A 20656-nucleotide genomic window follows, 5' to 3' on the forward strand; every position below is an offset into this window, starting at 1 on the left:
TTATTGTATGAGCAAAAACAAAGAAATGTCATCCCTCTTGTGAAAAAAAAGAAGACAACAGCAAAACAAGCATTTTCTATCAAATTACAAAACACTTAAAAATAAAGAAAATTTAGTCTACACATAAAAAAAAGTGGGGTTTCTTTTACATTGAAAACATTTTTTATGTAATTTTTGTCATTAACATCAACATCCAAATCTCATATAACAATTTATAAAAAATAAAATAAAATAAAATATCTTAACAAATGAGAAAAAAGCAATAATGGACGCTCACAAAAATCCCTAGGATTCTTGACTCAATTTTAAAGAACAGTTTATGCCAAAAAGGTTGAGAAATATCATAAATGATTGCATAACACTTTCATGTTTAACAGGTTATTTAATTTCTTTCTTGTGAAAAAGTGTGTTTTTAATTCATAACATTTTATTAAAATAAAAAAGTTATAATTATGAACAAAATGTATTTAATTAAATCTAAATCCATAAAATATCCCATGATAAAAGGTAATATGAATAATCCTTTAAGGTTCTGTATAGAATGAAATAAAAGGTCACCTGAGTCAATATACATAATCAATCCTTTCGTCTTACCCTTTTTCACTAGGGTAAGTCTATTATAAGTCTTTATCTTTTAGACTTGGCAGGATGGTTTTCGCTGGAAATTGCGTACATACGACACTCTTTCTTGTCTCGTCATATCCGTAAATAGAGAAAAGTTACTCCTGCTACTCTGGGTGCTTCTCAATCTGAAGGCTGTGTCCTAGAAAGGCTGCATATCTTGGCTGCCACGTCATCAGCCATGCGCACGTACTAAACCGTCTCATTCTAGCGAGTGTTTTTCTACAGAATTAGGCTACTTATAAACTGTTGCCGCTGGTAGTTTGACGAAACATGATTTTTACCCCCGGAATTGGGCTAGTTTTTATTAGCAATTAGGTGGGTTTTGTTGTGCACACCTGGCAACCCTGACTCTAACCGACAAGCCTCAAACGGACTGGACTAGAAAGAGCAAGGCCTCACTAGGATGCAGCTTTCCGTTTGAGAAGCACCCTTCGATGCGTGTATGGTGTGGGAGTGGCATAGGTTCGTTGTCGTAATTAGCGAGAAAGCTTGACATGGAGTCGCTAAATCTCGAACCTCCGGGAATCACCCATTTTAAAAAAATGCAGATGAGAGGAGAGTCAACATTGGCTTTTCAGAGATTGCAAGAACTGAGCAATTTGAAATGTTGTAAAAGTGACACAGAGATGGCGTTTTTATTACTCAACAGGCAAGTACGGTATTTTATTGGACAGAAAAACTCCCATATGTAGCTCTCTAACAGAGTTCATTGTAAAGCATTTTCTATTGTGAAAGGTCATATTCACCCGAAGTACAACCAAAACAATGTTCTTCCGTAAAATGCCTCCATTTTTGTTATTTAACCACAACAGAGCAAAAAGTTACATATTGTACCTTTAACTGTAAACCAATGGCAATCTACAGTATAATATAAGCATGACTCCTCATACAGCATAGCCAAATCTGCTGTCGTACTTTGCAGTGCTGTAGCTGGTGTTAGTAGAGGGTGGATGCTCGGTTTGGGTTTGGCCCACCTGGCTGTAGGCCACACCTGAACGGAAGCTGGAGATTCGGCTGGTAGGACGGCTCTCAGGCGCAGGAGCGTCCTCTCTTTAAAGACAGAAAGAAAACAGAGCCAGAATGTCTTGTTATCATCATCAAACTTCACATGATTGAAGGAAATGGAGGGATTCATGGAGGGGTCTTATCACCTAATCTCATTGGAGAAATCTTTCTCCTGTCGAATCCCTTTACATCTGAAGACGACAAGCCATATAATGAGCAGGACGATCATGATGAGGAGCAAACACCCAACAACGGTGCCTGTGATGACCCCCGCCCTGTTAGGAGCTGTGAAAGATTACGATTATTAAGACTGACCATTGTGAATAATCAGTTAGCATCAAATCACTGGAGTGTGTCTATGCGCTTCACATACGCTTCACAGCTTGAAGGTTAAGCCGACAGCTCTCTTTCCCAACAGAATTGGAAACTTCGCAGGAATAGACACCGGAGTGGCTTACGGAGTGGTTACTGATTAGAAGTTCTCCTGTGAGGGAGTCTAATGTAGAGAGAGAAAAAAAACATGCATTAAATATCATTATTTAAAATACATCTATGGGGTTTATTTCCTCCTGTATGTTGTTACGGATCTGTCGGCTCCTCCTCTGTAATTATGTCTCCCCTACAGGTGAGCGGAGCACAGGTGTGGCATATCGCGTGTGATTTGCCTCCAGCATCTTGGGCTTTAAAAAGTTCTCCAGACCGGATTGAGGGGTCGCCGTATTTCTCCTTCTCTCCCGCACCGTTTTGCTGATTTTGTTTCCTTTTGGCATTACTCTTCATATACCCTGATTGCATACGTTTTTATTTCTCCTGACTAACACATATACTGACTTTATTTACTTTACGTTGTTCATTCTTTATCTTTAATAAACATATTTTCTTTAAATCAAACTAATCCGCGTGGTCTCCCCTCTCTGTTGCACGGCCCGGCACAGGCCAGGTGTAACAGATTGGTGGCTCGTCAAGGGATTTGAACGATCGGGATCGGAAACGACAAACACATTGTGGGGGCTCGTTAAAGAAAAATAAGGATTCGAAACGACATCGGTAAATATTTATATATTTTTTTGCTTATAACTAGGTTAAGCCTAAGTATTAGAAGCTGTAAGTATTTAGACCGTTTCGTTTAAGTGCGTTTGATTTGGAAAGTGCTTTGATAGTTCATTGAGTTGAACGGTTAGTTTTGAATCATTGGGAAGATGCGGATTAGTTTGTAGATAAATTGCGTTTGAAATCAGTTACATTTATTTATTTTTCTTTCGTTGTTGGTGCGTGAGAGGAGGAGAACATTTTGTTAATTTGTGCCTGGGTGTTAAAGTGAGCCAGGTTGAAGAATCGGCGGTGAGTTATTGTTAGGTGTGGGTCAGCACTGCGCGTTTAGGATTGAGTTTGTTGGTAAAAGTACTCGATAAAATAATTATCGGAGCTTTAGGAGTGCCCGTAAAGCATTAATGTTTGTTATTTTGTTTTGTTATTTTAGTTTGTTATTTTTGTGCTATCCTGGGCAGAGGGCACAGTCGTGGAAGCCTGCTTTAACGGCATTTTGTCGGGGGAGTTAAGGCTCCGCTGATATCGTGTAATAAAAATCTCTGTCCTTGGGATATGCATGAAGAGGATCGCTGTTTTTCTAGTTTTACAGGGCAGCTCCGTTTTTTCTCTCTCGTCCTATACGCGCTGTTGTGGCCACACTTGCATTTGAAAAGGTGAGCTCATTTTTCTTTATTTTCTGTAAAAGGAAAAAATTGTATGCTGTAGAATTTGTTCCATTTGTATGGCTAGTTTGGAAGATTTTTTCGTAGCTCCATCTGTGGAGGTTTTGAATACTTTGACAAAGGATCAGTTGCGTCAAGTTTGTGAACATTATAACTTTGATTTGGGTTTACCCAGAACAGCGAAATTAGCCCAGATTAAAGTGTCAGTACAGGCGGAATGGGTGGTTAGGAATATTCTGTCATCACCTGCATCTCTAATTATGGAAGAGTTAGAATTAGGAGAAGCAACGTCGACACCTCTTTCGACAGAGTTTTCTAAAATGTCACTTACATTTGAGCAACAAAAAGTGTTAATAGAAATGCAACAGAAAGAGAGAGAAGCTCAACGTGAGGCAGACCGTAAGGAAAGAGATGCTCAACGTGAGGCAGACCGGAATGAAAGAGAAGCTGAGCGTCAATTGGAAATGGAAAGAATAAGAAGTGAACGTGATGTGGCTTTAGAACGGCTGAGACTGGTTGCTGAAGGTAGGCTTTCAGCAGATGGGGGTGAGGATACTGCTCCTAGGGGGTTTGTGCGTCCCCCTGATATATGTAACATGGTTAGGTTGCTGCCGAAATTTAATGAGAGAGATCCAGAGGTTTTCTTTTCTTTATTTGAGAGTGTGGCTGATGACCGTGGCTGGTCTGACTCCGAGAGAACGTTGTTACTCCAAAGTGTTCTTGTAGGTAGAGCACAAGAAGCGTTTATTGCGTTGTCTGTACCAGATAGGAAAAAATATGTTAAAGTAAAAGAAGCAGTGCTTAAAATTTATGAATTAGTTCCTGAAGCTTATCGTTTGCGATTCCGCAGTTGGAGAAAGGGGGATAAACAGACATATACAGAGGTAGCGAGGGAATTGAACAGTCACTTTAATCGTTGGTGCTCTGCAGTGGGAGTCACTACTTTTGAAGAATTGTCTAACCTGATTGTTTTAGAACAGTTCAGAAATATTCTTCCTGAGCGTGTTGCTACCTATGTATTTGAGCATAAGATGAAAACTGCAGCGGAAGCCGCAGTAATGGCTGACGATTTTGCTTTGACACACAAGTATAGTTTAAAAGAAAACCATACAGGTAAGGTCTATCAGGAACAACGTTTTGGACGTTCTCAGAGTTTTGGGGTCTTCGTTAGGTTCAATCGAGTCACCTACTCAGAGTAGAATAGATTTACACTCTAATCAGTCACACAGAGGTGCTGTAAGTTTCCGCAGAGATTCTAGGTTTTCTGCATCTACACCTGCTAGTCAGGCTAAGAATGATGCTGATGTGTGTCGATATTGCTTGGAAAGGGGGCATTGGAAGAAAGACTGTCCGGTGTTAAAGGGGAAAAGTCAGAGAAAGGGTACTGAGGTTGTTAGAGGTGTTTCTCTTGCCGTATCTGAGTCAGTTATACCTGCTAAAGTTTTGGTGGGTGAGACTGAGGTTAAACCTGAAGGCGTTGTGACGTCATCTCAGCTATCAGGCCTGAGCGCTGCTGGGGCTGGTGGGAGAAACTGTGGAGCTGATTCAGTGGTAACGGGTGGAAGTGGTTACTTTCCTTTCGTTACAGATGGTTTAGTTTCACTGGTGGGTAGTTCCAACCGGGTGCCAGTTAAGATACTTAGGGACACAGGGGCATCAGAGTCTTTTATCTTGGAGTCCGTTTTGCCTTTTTCGGGGGACTCGAGTACTGGGAACAATGTTTTAGTCCGGGGGATTGGGTTACAGGTTGTCTCTGTTCCATTGCACAGGATTAATCTGCAGTCTGAATTGGTGCAGGGGGAGGTAACCATAGCAGTCCGTCCTTCCTTACCTGTAGAGGGCGTCCATCTTCTTTTGGGAAATAACCTGGCTGGAGAGCGTGTCTGGCGTGATGTACCACCCCCTGTAATTGTTAAGAATTTTCCCTCTATTCCAGCTGATAGTGATGTTAGTCGTCAGAATTTGTCTGTCTTTACAGCTTGTGCAGTGACACGGGCTATGAGCCGTGCCTCTAATGATGATGTTTCTCAGACCGGGGAGTTAAAGTCTGTTGTTTTGCCTAATCTACCATCTTCTCTCTCCTATAGTGATTTTGTTGCTGCTCAAAAGGAGGATGTGACATTAAAAGATCTGTTCGGTGGGGTGTTACCACCTGAGGAGTTGCGCAATGCAGCAAGTGGTTATTTGGTTCAGGAGGGGTTGTTGATTCGGAAGTGGTCTTCTCACACTGACGAAGGAGTCGAGGATCCAGTGTTTCAAGTGATAGTGCCAGTTAAGTTTAGAGACTTGGTCCTACAAACAGCTCATGGGGATGTAGCTGGACACTTGGGGGTAAGAAAGACCTATGACCGTCTTATGAAGTACTTCTATTGGCCCCGCCTAAAGAAGGATGTGGCATCCTTCATTAAGACGTGTCATGTATGCCAGTTAACGGGGAAGCCTAATCAGGTGTTAAAGCCAGCTCCCCTTTACCCTATTCCAGCTATAGGAAAACCATTTGAACATTTGTTAATTGATTGTGTAGGACCATTGCCTTCATCTAAGTCAGGGTGTGTTTACATGCTGACGGTGATGTGTCAGGCTACCCGATATCCTGCTGCTTATGCTTTGCGTACAATCACAACTAGATCTGTGGTGAAGGCTCTTTCACAGTTTATTTCCATCTTCGGTATCCCTCACACTATACAGAGTGATAGAGGCTCTAACTTTACGTCACGCATGTTCAGAGAGGTGCTCGAGCAGTTGCGTGTAAAACATCAGCGTAGTAGTGCTTATCACGCCCAGAGCCAAGGTGCTCTGGAGCGTTTTCATCAGACATTGAAGTCGCTTCTCAGGGGTTATTGTGTTGAGCTTAACCGAGACTGGGAGGAAGGGCTCCCGTGGCTAATGTTGGCGGCACGAGAGGTAACTCAGGAGAGTACAGGGTTCTCGCCTAATGATTTGGTCTTTGGCCATAGAGTTCGTGGGCCTCTAGCCGTTTTGCAGGCGGAGCTGAAGTGTCCTGAGTCTCCTCTTAACTTGTTGGACTATGTAAATGGTTTTCGTCGTAGGCTGTTTTTAGCCTGTGAGATGGCGACTGACAACCTAACTAAAGCCCAACAGAAAATGAAGAGTTGGTATGACCGTCGAGCTGAGAAAAGGGTGTTTAGTCCTGGTGATCAGGTGTTGGCTTTATTGCCGATAGCAAATTCTCCTTTCCTTGCCAAATACACAGGTCCTTATAGGGTTGTTCGACAGGTGTCAGACCTGAATTATTTACTTTCTACACCAAATCGTAGGCGTTCCACTCAGCTCTGTCACATAAATCTGTTGAAGTCCTATTATAGCAGGTTTTCAGTCTCTGGGGCTGCAGAGTCTGGTGACCTGGCTGTGAGTGTTTCTTTAGCCGCAGCTGTTGAGGCTCCTAGGGCCTTTGAGACTCCCTACATGGTGGCAGCAAGTACTGGTGAGGATGTGGTAGATCCTGATGACTGTGTGCTGAAACCTCGTTTGAGGAACTCTGAAAAACTGGCGGAGTTGAATACATTGTTTGGACATTTGCCAGAGGAGCGTGCATCAGAACTGTCATCTTTGTTGTCTGATTTTCCTTCTTTATTTTCAGATACACCATCACGTACTCATTTAATTGAGCATGATATTGATGTTGGTGATGCAGAACCAATAAGACAGCGGTTCTATCGGGTGTCACAAGACAAACAGCAACATCTAGAGGCAGAGGTGAAGTACCTGTTGGAAAATGGGTTGGCTAAGCCTTCCTATTCGAGTTGGGCTTCACCCTGTATATTGGTCAGTAAACCTGATGGGACACATAGGTTCTGTACTGATTATCGTAAATTGAATAACATCACGAAATCAGATTCTTTTCCACTCCCAAGGGTTGAAGATTGTGTTGACCGGGTAGGATCCGCAAGGTTTGTGAGTAAATTTGACTTGTTGAAAGGATATTACCAAGTCCCTTTGTCACTTCGAGCTCAGGAAGTTTCAGCCTTTATAACACCATCTGGGCTATATTCTTACTCTGTTATGAGTTTCGGGTTACGAAACGCTCCAGCCACATTTCAACGACTTATGAACCGTGTTGTTTCCGGTTTGCAGGGGTGCGCTGTGTATCTCGATGATGTGGTTGTGTATAGCGAGGAGTGGTCAGAACATCTGGATCGTATTCGAGCTCTTTTTACTAGGCTTGTTGATGCTCGCCTCACTGTAAACCTAGCCAAGTGTGAGTTTGCCCAGGCTACAGTTGTATACTTGGGGAAGATCGTAGGGCAGGGGCAAGTGAAGCCGGTTCATGCTAAGGTGGTGGCTATTGATAAGTTTTCTGTTCCTACCACCAAAACCGAGTTGCGGCGCTTTTTGGGGATGGTAGGGTATTACCGTAGCTTTTGTTCCAACTTTTCTACGGTAGTAGCCCCTTTGACTAACCTGTTAAAAGCTAAAGTGAAGTTTGAATGGACTGTGACCTCTCAGACTGCTTTTGATAATGTCAAGTTGTTGTTGACTTCTGCCCCAGTGTTGATGGCACCCCGTTTAGATCAGCCTTTCCAGATGCAGGTTGACGCAAGCCAGGTGGGTGCTGGTGCAGTGCTCCTGCAGAGTGATGAGCAGGGGGTGTATAGGCCGACATGTTACTTCTCAAGAAAGTTTAATTGTCATCAGTTGAATTATTCAACTATTGAGAAGGAAACATTGGCGTTAGTTTGGGGTCTACAGCAGTTTGATGTGTACTTAGCTGGGGGCGCTGTTCCTATCACTGTTTATTCGGATCATAATCCATTGACATTCCTCCACTCTTTAAAGAGTCCTAGTCAGCGCCTGATGCGCTGGGCTTTATTTTTGCAGCCATACAATTTGCAGATACGGCACATTCGGGGCGTGGACAATGTCATGGCTGACGCTTTGTCCCGTGCTCCGGGTGGGCTTGAGTGAATGTTTTGTTTGGTCCTATATCTTTCTTTCTGCCTTTTTCTTCTCCACTCTCTTCTTCTGCCTAATCTCCTTAAATGTAGCTTTCCAGGTACCGGGATTTGCTGGAGTTCTTGGTATGGGGGAGGGCGGTTGGAGCTGCTGGAGGGTAGAGGGGTTGGGCCTGTGGACAAAAGGGTTCGTCCTGTGGACAAAAGGGTTCGTCTGGCTTGTCCATGTATATGGGCTGTCAACATCCCTGAACCAAAGTTAAGTGCTCACTTTTAGTTTATAGAAATTATTTTAAAAATTAAGAAATGTTTGTCATTTTGTTGTTGTGTGTGGTTTTTTTTTGCAGAGGCCTTTTAGGGGCCTCTGTCTTAAGGGAGGGGGTGTTACGGATCTGTCGGCTCCTCCTCTGTAATTATGTCTCCCCTACAGGTGAGCGGAGCACAGGTGTGGCATATCGCGTGTGATTTGCCTCCAGCATCTTGGGCTTTAAAAAGTTCTCCAGACCGGATTGAGGGGTCGCCGTATTTCTCCTTCTCTCCCGCACCGTTTTGCTGATTTTGTTTCCTTTTGGCATTACTCTTCATATACCCTGATTGCATACGTTTTTATTTCTCCTGACTAACACATATACTGACTTTATTTACTTTACGTTGTTCATTCTTTATCTTTAATAAACATATTTTCTTTAAATCAAACTAATCCGCGTGGTCTCCCCTCTCTGTTGCACGGCCCGGCACAGGCCAGGTGTAACAATGTTAATATAAATAGGTACAAATCCTCCACAGAAATGACTTGACAAAACGTCCCTTTCTATCCATTTTGGGACGTATCAATTTGAAAATTAAATAAAAAAACATAAATAATGTTTGTTGTTTTACTCAGTATAGACAATGCAATCTCTGTACCGGTATATATAATACATACATAATGACAATTAAACTTTCTTTCTAAATAAATGTCTTTAATGCTCTATACAGATTTTATTTATAAATAAAATAACGGTTAGGTTTTTCTCAGATCTGATTTACTTTTTTTAACAATTAATTTACTTAAAACACTTTAACAGTGCTTGAAATTAATATATTATATACCAGTAAGTCTCATCACTTCTGCATAAAAACCCCCCCAAAAAACCTGTCTGCACTCTTTTTAAATTACGATCGATTTAAAGGTTTAAAATTTTTATTTTTCCACAGCAGTGCAATAGAAGAACCATTCTTGACTTCCCAAATAACCTTTTAGTGATCAGTTCTTAAAATATTTTATTTTTAAAGAACCAATTAATCTTAAAAAAAAACAAAAAAAACTTTTTCCACTATAAAGAACCTTTTTGTGGAATGGAAAAGTTCCATGGAAGTTCAAGGTTCTTTATGGAACCATCAATGCCAGCAAATAACCTTTCTTTTTAAGGGTGTTTTGGGCATAAATCAAATAAATTGTTAAATAAGCCATCATACAGTAAATTGTAGCCTATTGGCTCCACATTCTTTCGCAAAAGCCATAATTTATATATCAAAATAAAAGACGTAATTTAGCTATCAAAGTGATGGTTTGCATACTATTTTAGGGAGTCAAAACTGTTTCGAATCACTGATGGAAAAGCAGCATTGCATTGCAATACATTACCACCAGAGGTTGCACTAACTCTGAATGGCGTCTGGAGGAATGGAGCCTCCGCTCTCTCTCCTCCATGAATACAGCAGAGGAGCAGAGCCTTGATCCGATCTACAGCGGAGAGATGCCGTCTCCCCCACAGCTTCACCAGCATCAACCCAACACTTCGGCACGGACGGCCTCACTAGCACACAGAGAGAGTCAAAACACTGTTATTCTCCCATACAAATTCAAGACCGTTTGAATAATTGCATTGTGCAGTTCTGTAGGGAGCCGAAAGCACATGGTGCATGGATATTTTCCTCAAAGACTCTCCTCTTCAAAGTAATCCTTTCAAAATCAAGGACAAATCCAATATTGAACAAAAAGTATTAAACCAGAAGAACTTGGGAACTTTTGTTGGAGGTGAATTTTTTTTTTAAATAAAAATTTAATAAATACAATTTCTGCTTTTACATTAAACATAAAAAACAGGTTGCCTGAACACGTCTCCTCACTTCTAATTGGTCAAACCACCCGATAGCTCCGCCCCCAAACTCACACCTTTGGTTGAGCCCTTTGTTGCTGTGTCGGACTCATAGACAGTATATAAAAGGTCGGATATGTGTTGAATTGTGTTGGTAAAGATGGAACTTGGACCATACTTGGCTTCGGGAAATGCACCCCGTTTGGCATTCTTAATCATGTCATATGAAAAAAATATATAATTCTTTGTAATTAACAACTTTATTGAGCCTTTAGACAAAATATTTTAAAAATCTTTTTGAGTATTATATTTGATAGGCCTACATCAGGATTTTATGGCTCATACATTAGGCTATATAATGAAAATATGGAGTTCATACACGAGGGAAAAACATCCGTTTTATTTACAGGCCCAGAATGAGCATAAATATGCAATTTGGTGCATAATGCTAATATTTCTATGGCCAAAAAGTAACATGAATTATAGCGTGTAATGTAAATCAATGATATCTTTATAACAGCAGACTATAGATAAAATGCATATACATATCAGTTGTCACTCTATATCTCCCAATAATGTGATTATATTTAAATGCTTAGTTTTATGATCAAATCTGTATTTTTTATTGTGGGGGGCAAAGGCATATAATGCAATGCAATTGATGATTGAAAGATGTACAAATAAATTGTATTTAGATGCCTGATGTATTATATTTGATACTCACAATTTAATGTGAATTTAATGTAGGGATTATGGGATAATGGACAAAGTTGCATTAAATTACTTTATTCATTACCCCAATCCCATAAATTGATTTTTTTCTCTCATAATCTTTTATCAAAATAACTTCCTCTCACTCTTGCAGCGACATCTCTTCTCTTCTTTGATGACGTGTTTACTGACGCAAGGGCGAGACAACCTGTCAATCATATGAGATCGTCCAATAGCAAACTACAACCATCCAATCAATTCCACATGGACAAAATCAAGCCCCAGCCTACTTTCTTTCTTGCTCGAGAAGCTGTTTCACTTGAATGTATGTCACAACAGGGAAGAAAAGATTAAGGCAGCAACTTCTTTAAAGACTCCTCATAGAAAAGCTCTGTGTAGTATTCAAAGACTGGAAATGCATGACATTACCCATCACAATCAGAGATATTTTCCGACTGTCCACCCCAGGTGCCTTTTTAACTTTGCACTGATACGTTCCAGCATGACTGACCATCAGCGATGTGATAGATAGAGATGCATCTCCCTGGGCAGGATCAACAGCTGTGAAGTCCACACCTTTCATTAAAGCAGGGTCACCATGGGTATATCTCCTTCCACCTGTATATGATATGATCTAATAGACAACAGATTTAAATAACAGTTCAAGTTGATAGTTGTTTTTCAACACATACGCAAATCAGCAAGAGTCTGGTCAAAGCAGTGCCTAAGGAGATTATATTTCACTGATATAAGCAGAGCCTTACGCACCATCTGGTCTTTTTTAGTGGTGTCTGGACTGACAACTGACCACTCAATGTCAAGCTCGCCGATGTCTGCTGGACTGGACGTGTAGGTGCAGTCTAGTGTCACAGGTTCCCCTTGAGCCATCTGCATAGTCTGTGGTCCACTAGAGGTCACTTTCATCGCCACTGACACATCTGCAAAAGATTGAATCTACACTGTAAAACATTATTGTTGGTTTAACTTAAAAAAGTAAGTTACCTGGTTGCCTTAAAAAAATGTGTTCATTGAAATAAAAAAATTGAGTTAACGCAATGAAGGAAATTGGTTTAATTAATAGAAACTCTAAATATGATGTTATCTGAACCTCATTCATTATTTAGGGTGATTTGACAAAAGATAAAAAGTTGTGATAACTTTTAACAGGAGTCTATATTCGATACGGTCTCCCATCAACTACTCATTTCTCGCCTTTCGGATGTGGGTATTTCCGGTGCTGCTCTTTCTTGGTTTATCTCTCTGACAGACAATTCTACATTTCACTTCAGGATTTTCGCTCACCTACTCACCTACAGATCACGTCAATGACTATGCCAACCTAGAAGGCTTATCAACATCAGCTTCTCTTCATTTTGAATGGGATTTTAGAAAAAGGCTGTTTAACTACTTTAAGAAATGTTCAGGTATTGTTCATTATTATTATTATGATAACCCAAATCCGCCAAATGTACCTTTGGTAAATCATAATTATGAGATAAAAAGTCATTATTATGACATAGAAGATGAAATTATGAGACAAAAAGTCAAAATTATGACGTAAAAAGTTGAAATGATGAGATACTAAGCCATAATTATGTTGTTGTTATATTAAGTCATTATCATGACAAGTTAAAAATGTGAGATAAAAAGTCATAATTATGACATAAAAATCCTAATCATGACAAGTCAGATTTTTAAGATATAATCATAATTATGACAAAAAATAATAATAATTATGAGATAAAATTCAAAACAATTATATAAAAAGTTATAATTTGTATGGCAAAAAACATTGGAATTATGGCATAAAAAGGCATTATTATTACATAAAAAAATCTAATTATAATTCTTCCCCTTGGAATTATAAGGTTCTATCTGACATTTTTGTCAAAATTGAGTTATTCACATATTCTTATTCTGTGACAACTTATTTACATTATGTGATGTTTTTTTTTAAAGTTGTGTACATTTTGGGACTTTTTATTAAAAAAACAAAAAGGTTCTATCTACAAAGTCGAACTCTAACTTGGCTCTATAAGGTTCTATCTGCGTGAGCCAATCAGCACTTCGAATGCACAGAAGCTCTCCATGTTTAAATTCACGCCACTAGCAGATAGAGAGTATTGTAAGTCTGTGTTTTAAAAAATGAGTCATAGAGAGTATAAGTCTGTGTTTTAAAAAAATTAGTCACAGAGAGTATTATAGTTCTGTGTTTTAAAAATGAGTCTGACATTTTTTTGTGATTATATTGTCAGTGAATCATTTTTCAATGATTATTAAACTTTATGAATTCATTTGCTGAAGCATGTCTGTTTTCTTGCAGTTTTTAAAGTCTTCTAAAATGTCTTAATTTTTACAATATTAAGCCTTAAAGGTCAAATAGTCAACAATTTAATTGACGGGGTCTTAATTACAACAATAAACGTTAGCATGTTATTTCAGCCATACTGATGTCTAGAGAGGAAGCCATTTTACCTGGCCCACTTTAGCTGGAATAAAGTCCTGCTCAGATGTATTACAGTAGCTGCTTTCTGTCTAAACACAAGAAAGATTAAAGTAACAATTTCTGCAATAATGTGTTTAATTACCCACCAAATTGGTACCAACAATTAACATCTGCACTGGACAAAATATTTAGACATACCTTGCTTAATTTGAAATGTCCTAAATACATGGAAGTGATATGAAATAAATGTCATCGGAAGGATACAATTTGACTTTCTAACACATGGTGAGACATTGTTACAACATTAATTTTATATTTAATGTTCAAATAATGCTTTATTTAGGCAGATAGAACCTTATAATTCTAAGCGAAAAGTGTTTTTTTTAGAATTAGAAGGTTCTATCTGCATTTGACCCATTCTAAAAATCCCCATTTACAAATTTGAGAGGATTTTGATATTGTATATTTATTTAGAATACATTTAGGGTCCCTGTTATTTTCATGTTTGAAAGAAACTTCCCTATATAAATTTTCCTATATGTAATGCAAAAACTTTGAAGCTCAATATCTAAAAACTGCTCAGAACGCAGATAGAACCTTATAATTCCAAGGGGACGAATTGTAACATTTTATTTGACTTTTATATTATAATTCTACACTTAGAATCTCATAATTTCAGCTTTTTATGTTTTAATTATAACTGACCATTATTTTGTTTTTCTTATGTGACAGAAATGGGCATATTACATGTCACAGTCACACCTCACGTCACATATATTATACAACTATACTGTATCTACAGTTTATAATGACTACGAGGTGACCTTACATCTTTGTGGTAGTTGTAGTCCTTATTTAGCATCTTGTCATCAACTTAGCACACAATGGTTCCATTGTTCATATTTTAGGTATGACTGTGTAATTTTGGTTGTAGAACATGACTTTATTTGACACATTAATTAAAAACTACTATTCTAATTTCAGAGGGAGTCCATGGACCAGAATTTGGTCAACAAACTACAAAGACACTTTTCTTTTAATTATGATATATTAAAGCTTCAAACTTAATTGAAAATGAAATAAGTCATGAGAATAACTAGTCTTTTTAATTATTCTCTTCTTTCTAGGTCATTCAGCTTTTTTTCTTTGTCATTTAAAGTCTAAGGATGATTATTTTCAATTAGCCTGTAATTCCAGAAATCCTGGTTTCATACTGAAGTTCCATCCTTGTGCTCCCTCATAAATGATTCATATGGGCTCATATAATGAAACTCTCCAAATGACTACTATCTGGATTTTGTCCAGATGCTTGTGAATAAATCCCATCATACATCCATGACTTGGATGAAGGAAAACTTTCAGGCCTAATTGAAGAACTTTAGCAGGGTTGTGAGCAGAATACCATATTATCTGGTCTAGTGGCTACAAATTGTGCTGGAAATCAAGTTTGAAAGTACAATAAGTTTTTTTTGGCAAAGAAACTTACTTGCTTTGAGAAACAAGGCGAGCGCAGTCAATATCACAAATGAGGACAACGGGGACAAACTTCTTCGTCTACCACAAGGCCATTTTAGACATCTGTCAGAGATGAAAGTAAAAAGAGAGTGAAAGCTAGAGGAGAGGAGCATGACTGAAAGAGATTTGAGGAAGATAATGAGCATGTCTTGCTGGGTACCATATTTTGAACTTCCAGTTCTAACATACAGTACCTTGTGTTGCAGCAGCAGTTTTGTACATTCATGTTTGGACACCCTTGTTTGTGCCACTTTCTGCCATTCAGCTGAGTGAAGTTTTTAAGAAACACGCTTAAGCCTAGAAATGAAAAAAGACTGCAAAAAGGATCGATATTTTACACCAGTAATTTGTTCGGTCTTAGCTTGCTATTTTGGTAACACTTTACAATAACATCCCATTAGTTAACATAAGGTTATGGATTAACTAACATTAACTAAAAAATAAGCAAGACATTTGTTTCTGTCACGAGTGGTTGCAGGAAGGGAGATGGAGTTCCAACACGTAATTAAATGAAAGATAACACGACGGGTAAACAGACCGGCAGGGCAACACACGCTAAAAGCAACGTAGACATGAGAATGAATGTGAGGGACCAACTTATATAGCAAACACAAATGAGGATGAATGATTAATAGAACACAATGAACTAATAATGAGGAGCGGGAAAACTGAACAAAGGAGCACATGATGGGAATGAAACAAATTAAAAGTCCATCATAAAGAAACTAAACTGAACATAATGGTGACAGAACGCCCCCTCCCAGTAGGCGTGACCTCGCGCCGGTGCGGTGGGGGATGGAGGGGGCTTCGGAGGTGGACGAGGAGCTGGCGAAGGAGTGGTGACAGGAGACGGTGACAGAGGATTGATGTGAGGACGACGATCCCCTGGCGGCGATGATGGCAATAGTCAACAGGCACAGACCCAGAGCTCCCGTAGTACCCAGAGTGCAGTCTGGACGACGGGGCGGGGCGACACTTTGGGGCGGGGTTACACGTGTCGCTCCGCCCACCCCCAATTTAATTGGCTTATTATACAGCGATCTTATTGGCCTAGATAATTCAAGCCTGAGCATGCGCATTCTTTATGTACTATTTTTGTGAATGATTTGTCCATATTAAAGAAATATGAAATGCTAAGTCTAACCGTATATTATCGGTTTACCATGGTAATTTTAGTTAAGATCTATTGGCTAATGTTATATTGTTAAGACACAGAATAGACAAAGTTATTGTTTAAAAACGAACGCTTGTGACAGCACCTCAGTGTAGCGTTTTCATATTTCCATCAGGGTCGGTGGATCAGCTCAAACTCTGGATTTTACGCAAATTATGATAAATCGCTGTAATAAAGGAAAGACATCGGACAAACCCGAACGCAAGCAGCTGATTTTAAATTTTAAATTTACATTTTTTAAATTTAAAACACAACCGTTTTTTTTTTTTTTTTTTTTCAACGAGATTTGTTCACCAATGCTTGCATTTTTCGGCACAAAGTGCAAAGAAAATGTTAAATGGCAAACTCATATTTCCTTGTTGTTTAGGCTACCTGTTAAAAAAATTGTTTCAAATATTAACACTGGCATAGGCTGTAGCCTAACTATTAAAAAAAATCACCACTCTAAATCTGTGCAAAAGGTCTATAGCCTAACAGTAGGCTAGCCTACTTCAAATAGTTACTTATTTATACTATTTAAATTGAGCACATAAATAATAATATATTGACATAATAATATCTGTTTTAGTAGAATTTTTTTTTCACTTCTCAGCACTGCAGGTTTTTAAATTCCCATTGTGCGCAAAAAAAAAAAAAAAAAAAAAAAAAAAAAAAACAATGGCTTGTATTATTTGGTAGCCTATTATTGTCTTATTTGTCACTTTCGGAACTGTGTCTTACGGAAATACAGTGAATTATCAGTACAACCCCGAGTTTATTTTATTCACCAATCCTAATGGAAAAATGAAGAAGCATAAATTAATGATGTAAAATTATGCAACCCTGAATGACATGCGGAAAATATTGTCTACTATCAGCTATCTCTCCTTGCAATGCTAATTTAATGCAGTCATGATCATTGCTCACTTATTTAATGCAGTCATGATCATTGCTCACTTAAAGTGCCAATGACTTATCTGCTGGGTAAATTAATAAATATAATTTAGCTAAATCTATAACATCGTATTTATATCAGCAACATATTTCTTTATAGCCTATCGCCCAGCTCTAAAACTGCTCAATATTAATGCTTAGGCCTATATTACTTTTTGTAAAGCTGCTATAAAACGATGTGAATTGAGCGCTATACAAAATGTTTTGACTTGACTTCATATAGACTTAGGTATCGTGGCCACGAATGAAGAATTCGTTCCCCAGATTTAGCAGCACGTATAGGCTATATTACACGGCGGTCTGCCTTGAAGGGATTGTTTGTTGTACAGTAACTTCATTTAACTTATTAAGTCGTATTAACTGTAACTCGTATTAAGTTAATAAAAACATTATTTAATTGATCGTTACTGAAATCGCCATTGCGTAGTAGCCTACGGCCAAACTGCGTAGAAGATCATTCATAAACTCGTACAAAGGAATGCGCATGCTCATGCCTCAAGTGTCTACTCCAATAAGATTGCTGTATTATAAACCAATGAAATTGTTGGTGGGCAATCGTCCAGACTGCACTCTGGGGTTACTCGAGCTCCCCAGTGCCGACAGCCCACGGCAAAGTTGAGGGAGGAGCCACGGTGGTATAGTGGCTGACGGTGACGGGGACGACCAACGGGAGACGTGGCCGATGGATCGAAAGGAGCAGACAGAGAGCAACATCGAGCAACATCGCTGGCTCTGGAGACTAAGGCGATGCCGTGGCGGCGAGGTGGAGCCAGAGAACCCGAGGGCTGAGGTGGAGCCGGTGTGATGGAGGACAGAGGCGACGCCGAGGGGAAGGAGGAACCTGCTGCAGCCGTAGGGGTGGAGGGACGGAGTGCAGTGGACGGCCTGCAAGTCCGTTGCAGAAGTGGTGTGACGACTGACCAAGGGGGAGCCGAAGGTGGGAGGAGCCAAGACGGAGCCGACAGGCCGAGATGGAGAGAAGAGATCCGCAGGATCCTCTCGCACTGCCGCTGCTGGTGGTAACACGACCTGCAACTCGACGTCATAGCAGGGCTTCCACGGACACGGCGCAGGGTTGTTGACATCCGGCAGCGGCAGGGCTGGAGGACTGGCTGAGCTTCGCGGTGATGGCAGAAGAAATCTCGACAGAATGATGCTGAGTATGACACAGTCTATGTAGATCGATGAAAATAATAGTTCATAGTTTATACAGTCAATGATACTGTTCCAAAACAGCAATGATGCAGATACCAGGTGGGATAGGGTGGGAGTCGATAATTCCTCATTGAAGTAAATCGGCCAGTCCTCATCGTCTGTAGTCACGACTCCCTCGTCCGCTGATGTCGTGGGCTCACGCCCCTGGTCAGACTCATGATGGAGCTCCACTTCTGGGGCGAGGGTCAGCTCTGTCCTCTTCTCCTCTGGCTCTGGCTGATGCATCGCGGCGGGGGGTAGATCTCCGTCTGCGGGGGGCACACACGAAATCTGCGCGGCCGATGGTGGTGATTCGGGCTCTGGGTCTGGCTGTGTTCTGGATCGGGGAAGGATTCTCTCCAGACACTGTATGATTGCTTCTTTCCAGTTCAGACCGGTAGTGGGAGGTCAACTGGATGACAAAAAAAGAGCCACGGTCGCAAACTTCCCTGCGTAATCTAGATATGGTTCGGTCTTCTGTTACGGGTGGTTGCAGGAAGGCAGATGAAGATGAAGATTAAGTTCCAACGTGTAATTTAATGAAGATAAAAGAGGTGTGTGAAGAGGGCAACACACGATAAAAGCAACGTAGACCGAATAGAGAATGAATGTGAGGGACCAACTTATATAGCAAACACAAACGAGGATGATTGAAGTAATTTCAACTTAAATTACATTAAAGTGGCATACATTTTTTGTTGAATCTTGTATAACTTATAAAATAAAGTTGAAAATTGCTTAATTGCTTTGTAATGTAAAAACATGTTGTCATGACTTACTGATCATATAATTTTTTAAGATAACTAAGATTAAGAAAAGGATTTGTTTTATTGATAGTTCAAGTAAACTAATGCAGTTAACTAATGTCAACAAATGGAACCTTATTGTAAAGTGTTACTGTTTTATACATTTTTTTAAGAATTAAAATATTTTTAGTGTCACTTTACTAGCGAAATGCCTCAAAATTACTCATCCCAAAATTAGTAATTCCCACTTGTTATAAAGCAGTAGTCAATGGTATAGTCTATAAGTACAATGCGTATATAAGTAGAAAAAAAAAATAGGACACAAAACCTGGAAAAATTTACACTAAAAAGTCAAAAATACGCACCTGTTGTGACCCGAAGACATTCTCAGTGTGAAAAGTTTCTTATCTACTTCCCTGCTGAGAGAGAAAAACACATCTTTGTTGTTTTTCTTTTTGTAACGCACTCCATTCTTCCTCCAACACTATTTTGAGAGCCTGTAACCTCATTGTTCACCAAAATCTACCCTGTACCATGCATTATACAACACAAGACGAAACATTTTGGCTGCTTTAATGCTGATCGACTGGAATAACTGGTTCCTCTGCATGAATGTTCATCTGAGCAAGAAAATAGGCCATGAAAACATAGATAAGATGGAATTATTTATAGAAACTTACAGATGGAGGGCCAGTTCATCTCTGTGCTTTAGTCCTCATGCACGTCACCTTCTGAATGGCTCCACTGTGAGACAACAAGTCACTTCTGGTATCAAGTGAAGGTGGTGCCATGGTGATGTGGTCCACGGAGACTGGTCTCAGGTGACAACTGGTTACTCCACTCAGAAAAACAAAGGACACAATAATAAGTTAGTAGCCTATAACACATGCAGGGTATTTTTTATTTAATCGAAAATAAACACTTTTTTCTTTTCTTTCTATGCCTTTTCACCAAGCTATGCAGTGGAAGTCCATCTAATGTGGTTCTTTCACAATGAACAATGAGGCTCCACACATCTTAATGAATAGGCCACTGCAACCTTATCTTTAAGACATACACATGCTTGAATATAATGAGAACAATCAACATAATTGAAACGGAGAACGATTACTTACATTTAAGACATTTAACAGCTGCTCCAGATTCACATGTGAGGCTGCAATAGTCAACAGATGGCAGATATGCAATTCAGAAAAACAGGTGGGAAATTAAATGTTTCCTAAAGAAATACAAATAAACAAGACACATTTTTTTCAGTTAAACCAATTCTAATAGTTTGGGCTATGTAGGCCTACCGTAGTTCAAAGGTTAGCAGGCTAGTTAAAAATGCATACACTAATTATTTTAGCAAATGAGCACATGGTTTCACAATAGCGCATGAAAATAAGATCACAACATTTGCTTCATGACCTGATCACAACTTTTTCTTTCATTTCCATGAAACGCTAAATCCTACTTTATACATTTCTGAACTTCTGAAATGTCTCGCATGTCTCGTCTAAATCAACTGATGCTCAAATTGTTATTCAACATGATAAAGCTACATGTATTTTAAATGTTATAGGCTATTTATACAATGTATTGACTGTCAGAAAAAAATAA

The 20656-nt window shown here is 39.4% G+C and overlaps 1 protein-coding gene across 3 annotated transcripts; it reads right to left on the bottom strand.

Annotated features, from left to right (window-relative positions):
* Nucleotides 1–147: 147 nt before the first annotated feature.
* Nucleotides 148–19866, bottom strand: vsig8a (V-set and immunoglobulin domain containing 8a). Of its 3 annotated transcripts, none has more exons than XM_079600559.1 (10): nt 19735–19866; nt 19420–19473; nt 15202–15321; nt 14979–15070; nt 11815–11984; nt 11476–11680; nt 9901–10053; nt 2003–2125; nt 1776–1914; nt 148–1674 (listed from the first exon to the last, which is right to left on the bottom strand). In XM_079600559.1, the coding sequence occupies exons 2-10, from the start codon at nt 19437–19439 to the stop codon at nt 1509–1511; spliced, it is 1188 nt and encodes a 395-aa protein (XP_079456685.1). In that variant the 5' UTR covers nt 19440–19473; nt 19735–19866; the 3' UTR covers nt 148–1508. The 3 variants fall into 3 exon arrangements, with proteins under 3 accessions (XP_079456685.1, XP_079456686.1, XP_079456687.1); XM_079600560.1 differs by having other exon boundaries at nt 19420–19470; nt 19735–19822; XM_079600561.1 differs by having other exon boundaries at nt 15202–15304; nt 19735–19818.
* Between the last annotated feature and the right edge of the window lie 790 nt (nt 19867–20656).

The sequence above is a fragment of the Phoxinus phoxinus genome (assembly GCF_949152265.1).
Source record: "Phoxinus phoxinus genome assembly, chromosome: 23".
NCBI lineage: Eukaryota > Metazoa > Chordata > Actinopteri > Cypriniformes > Leuciscidae > Phoxinus > Phoxinus phoxinus.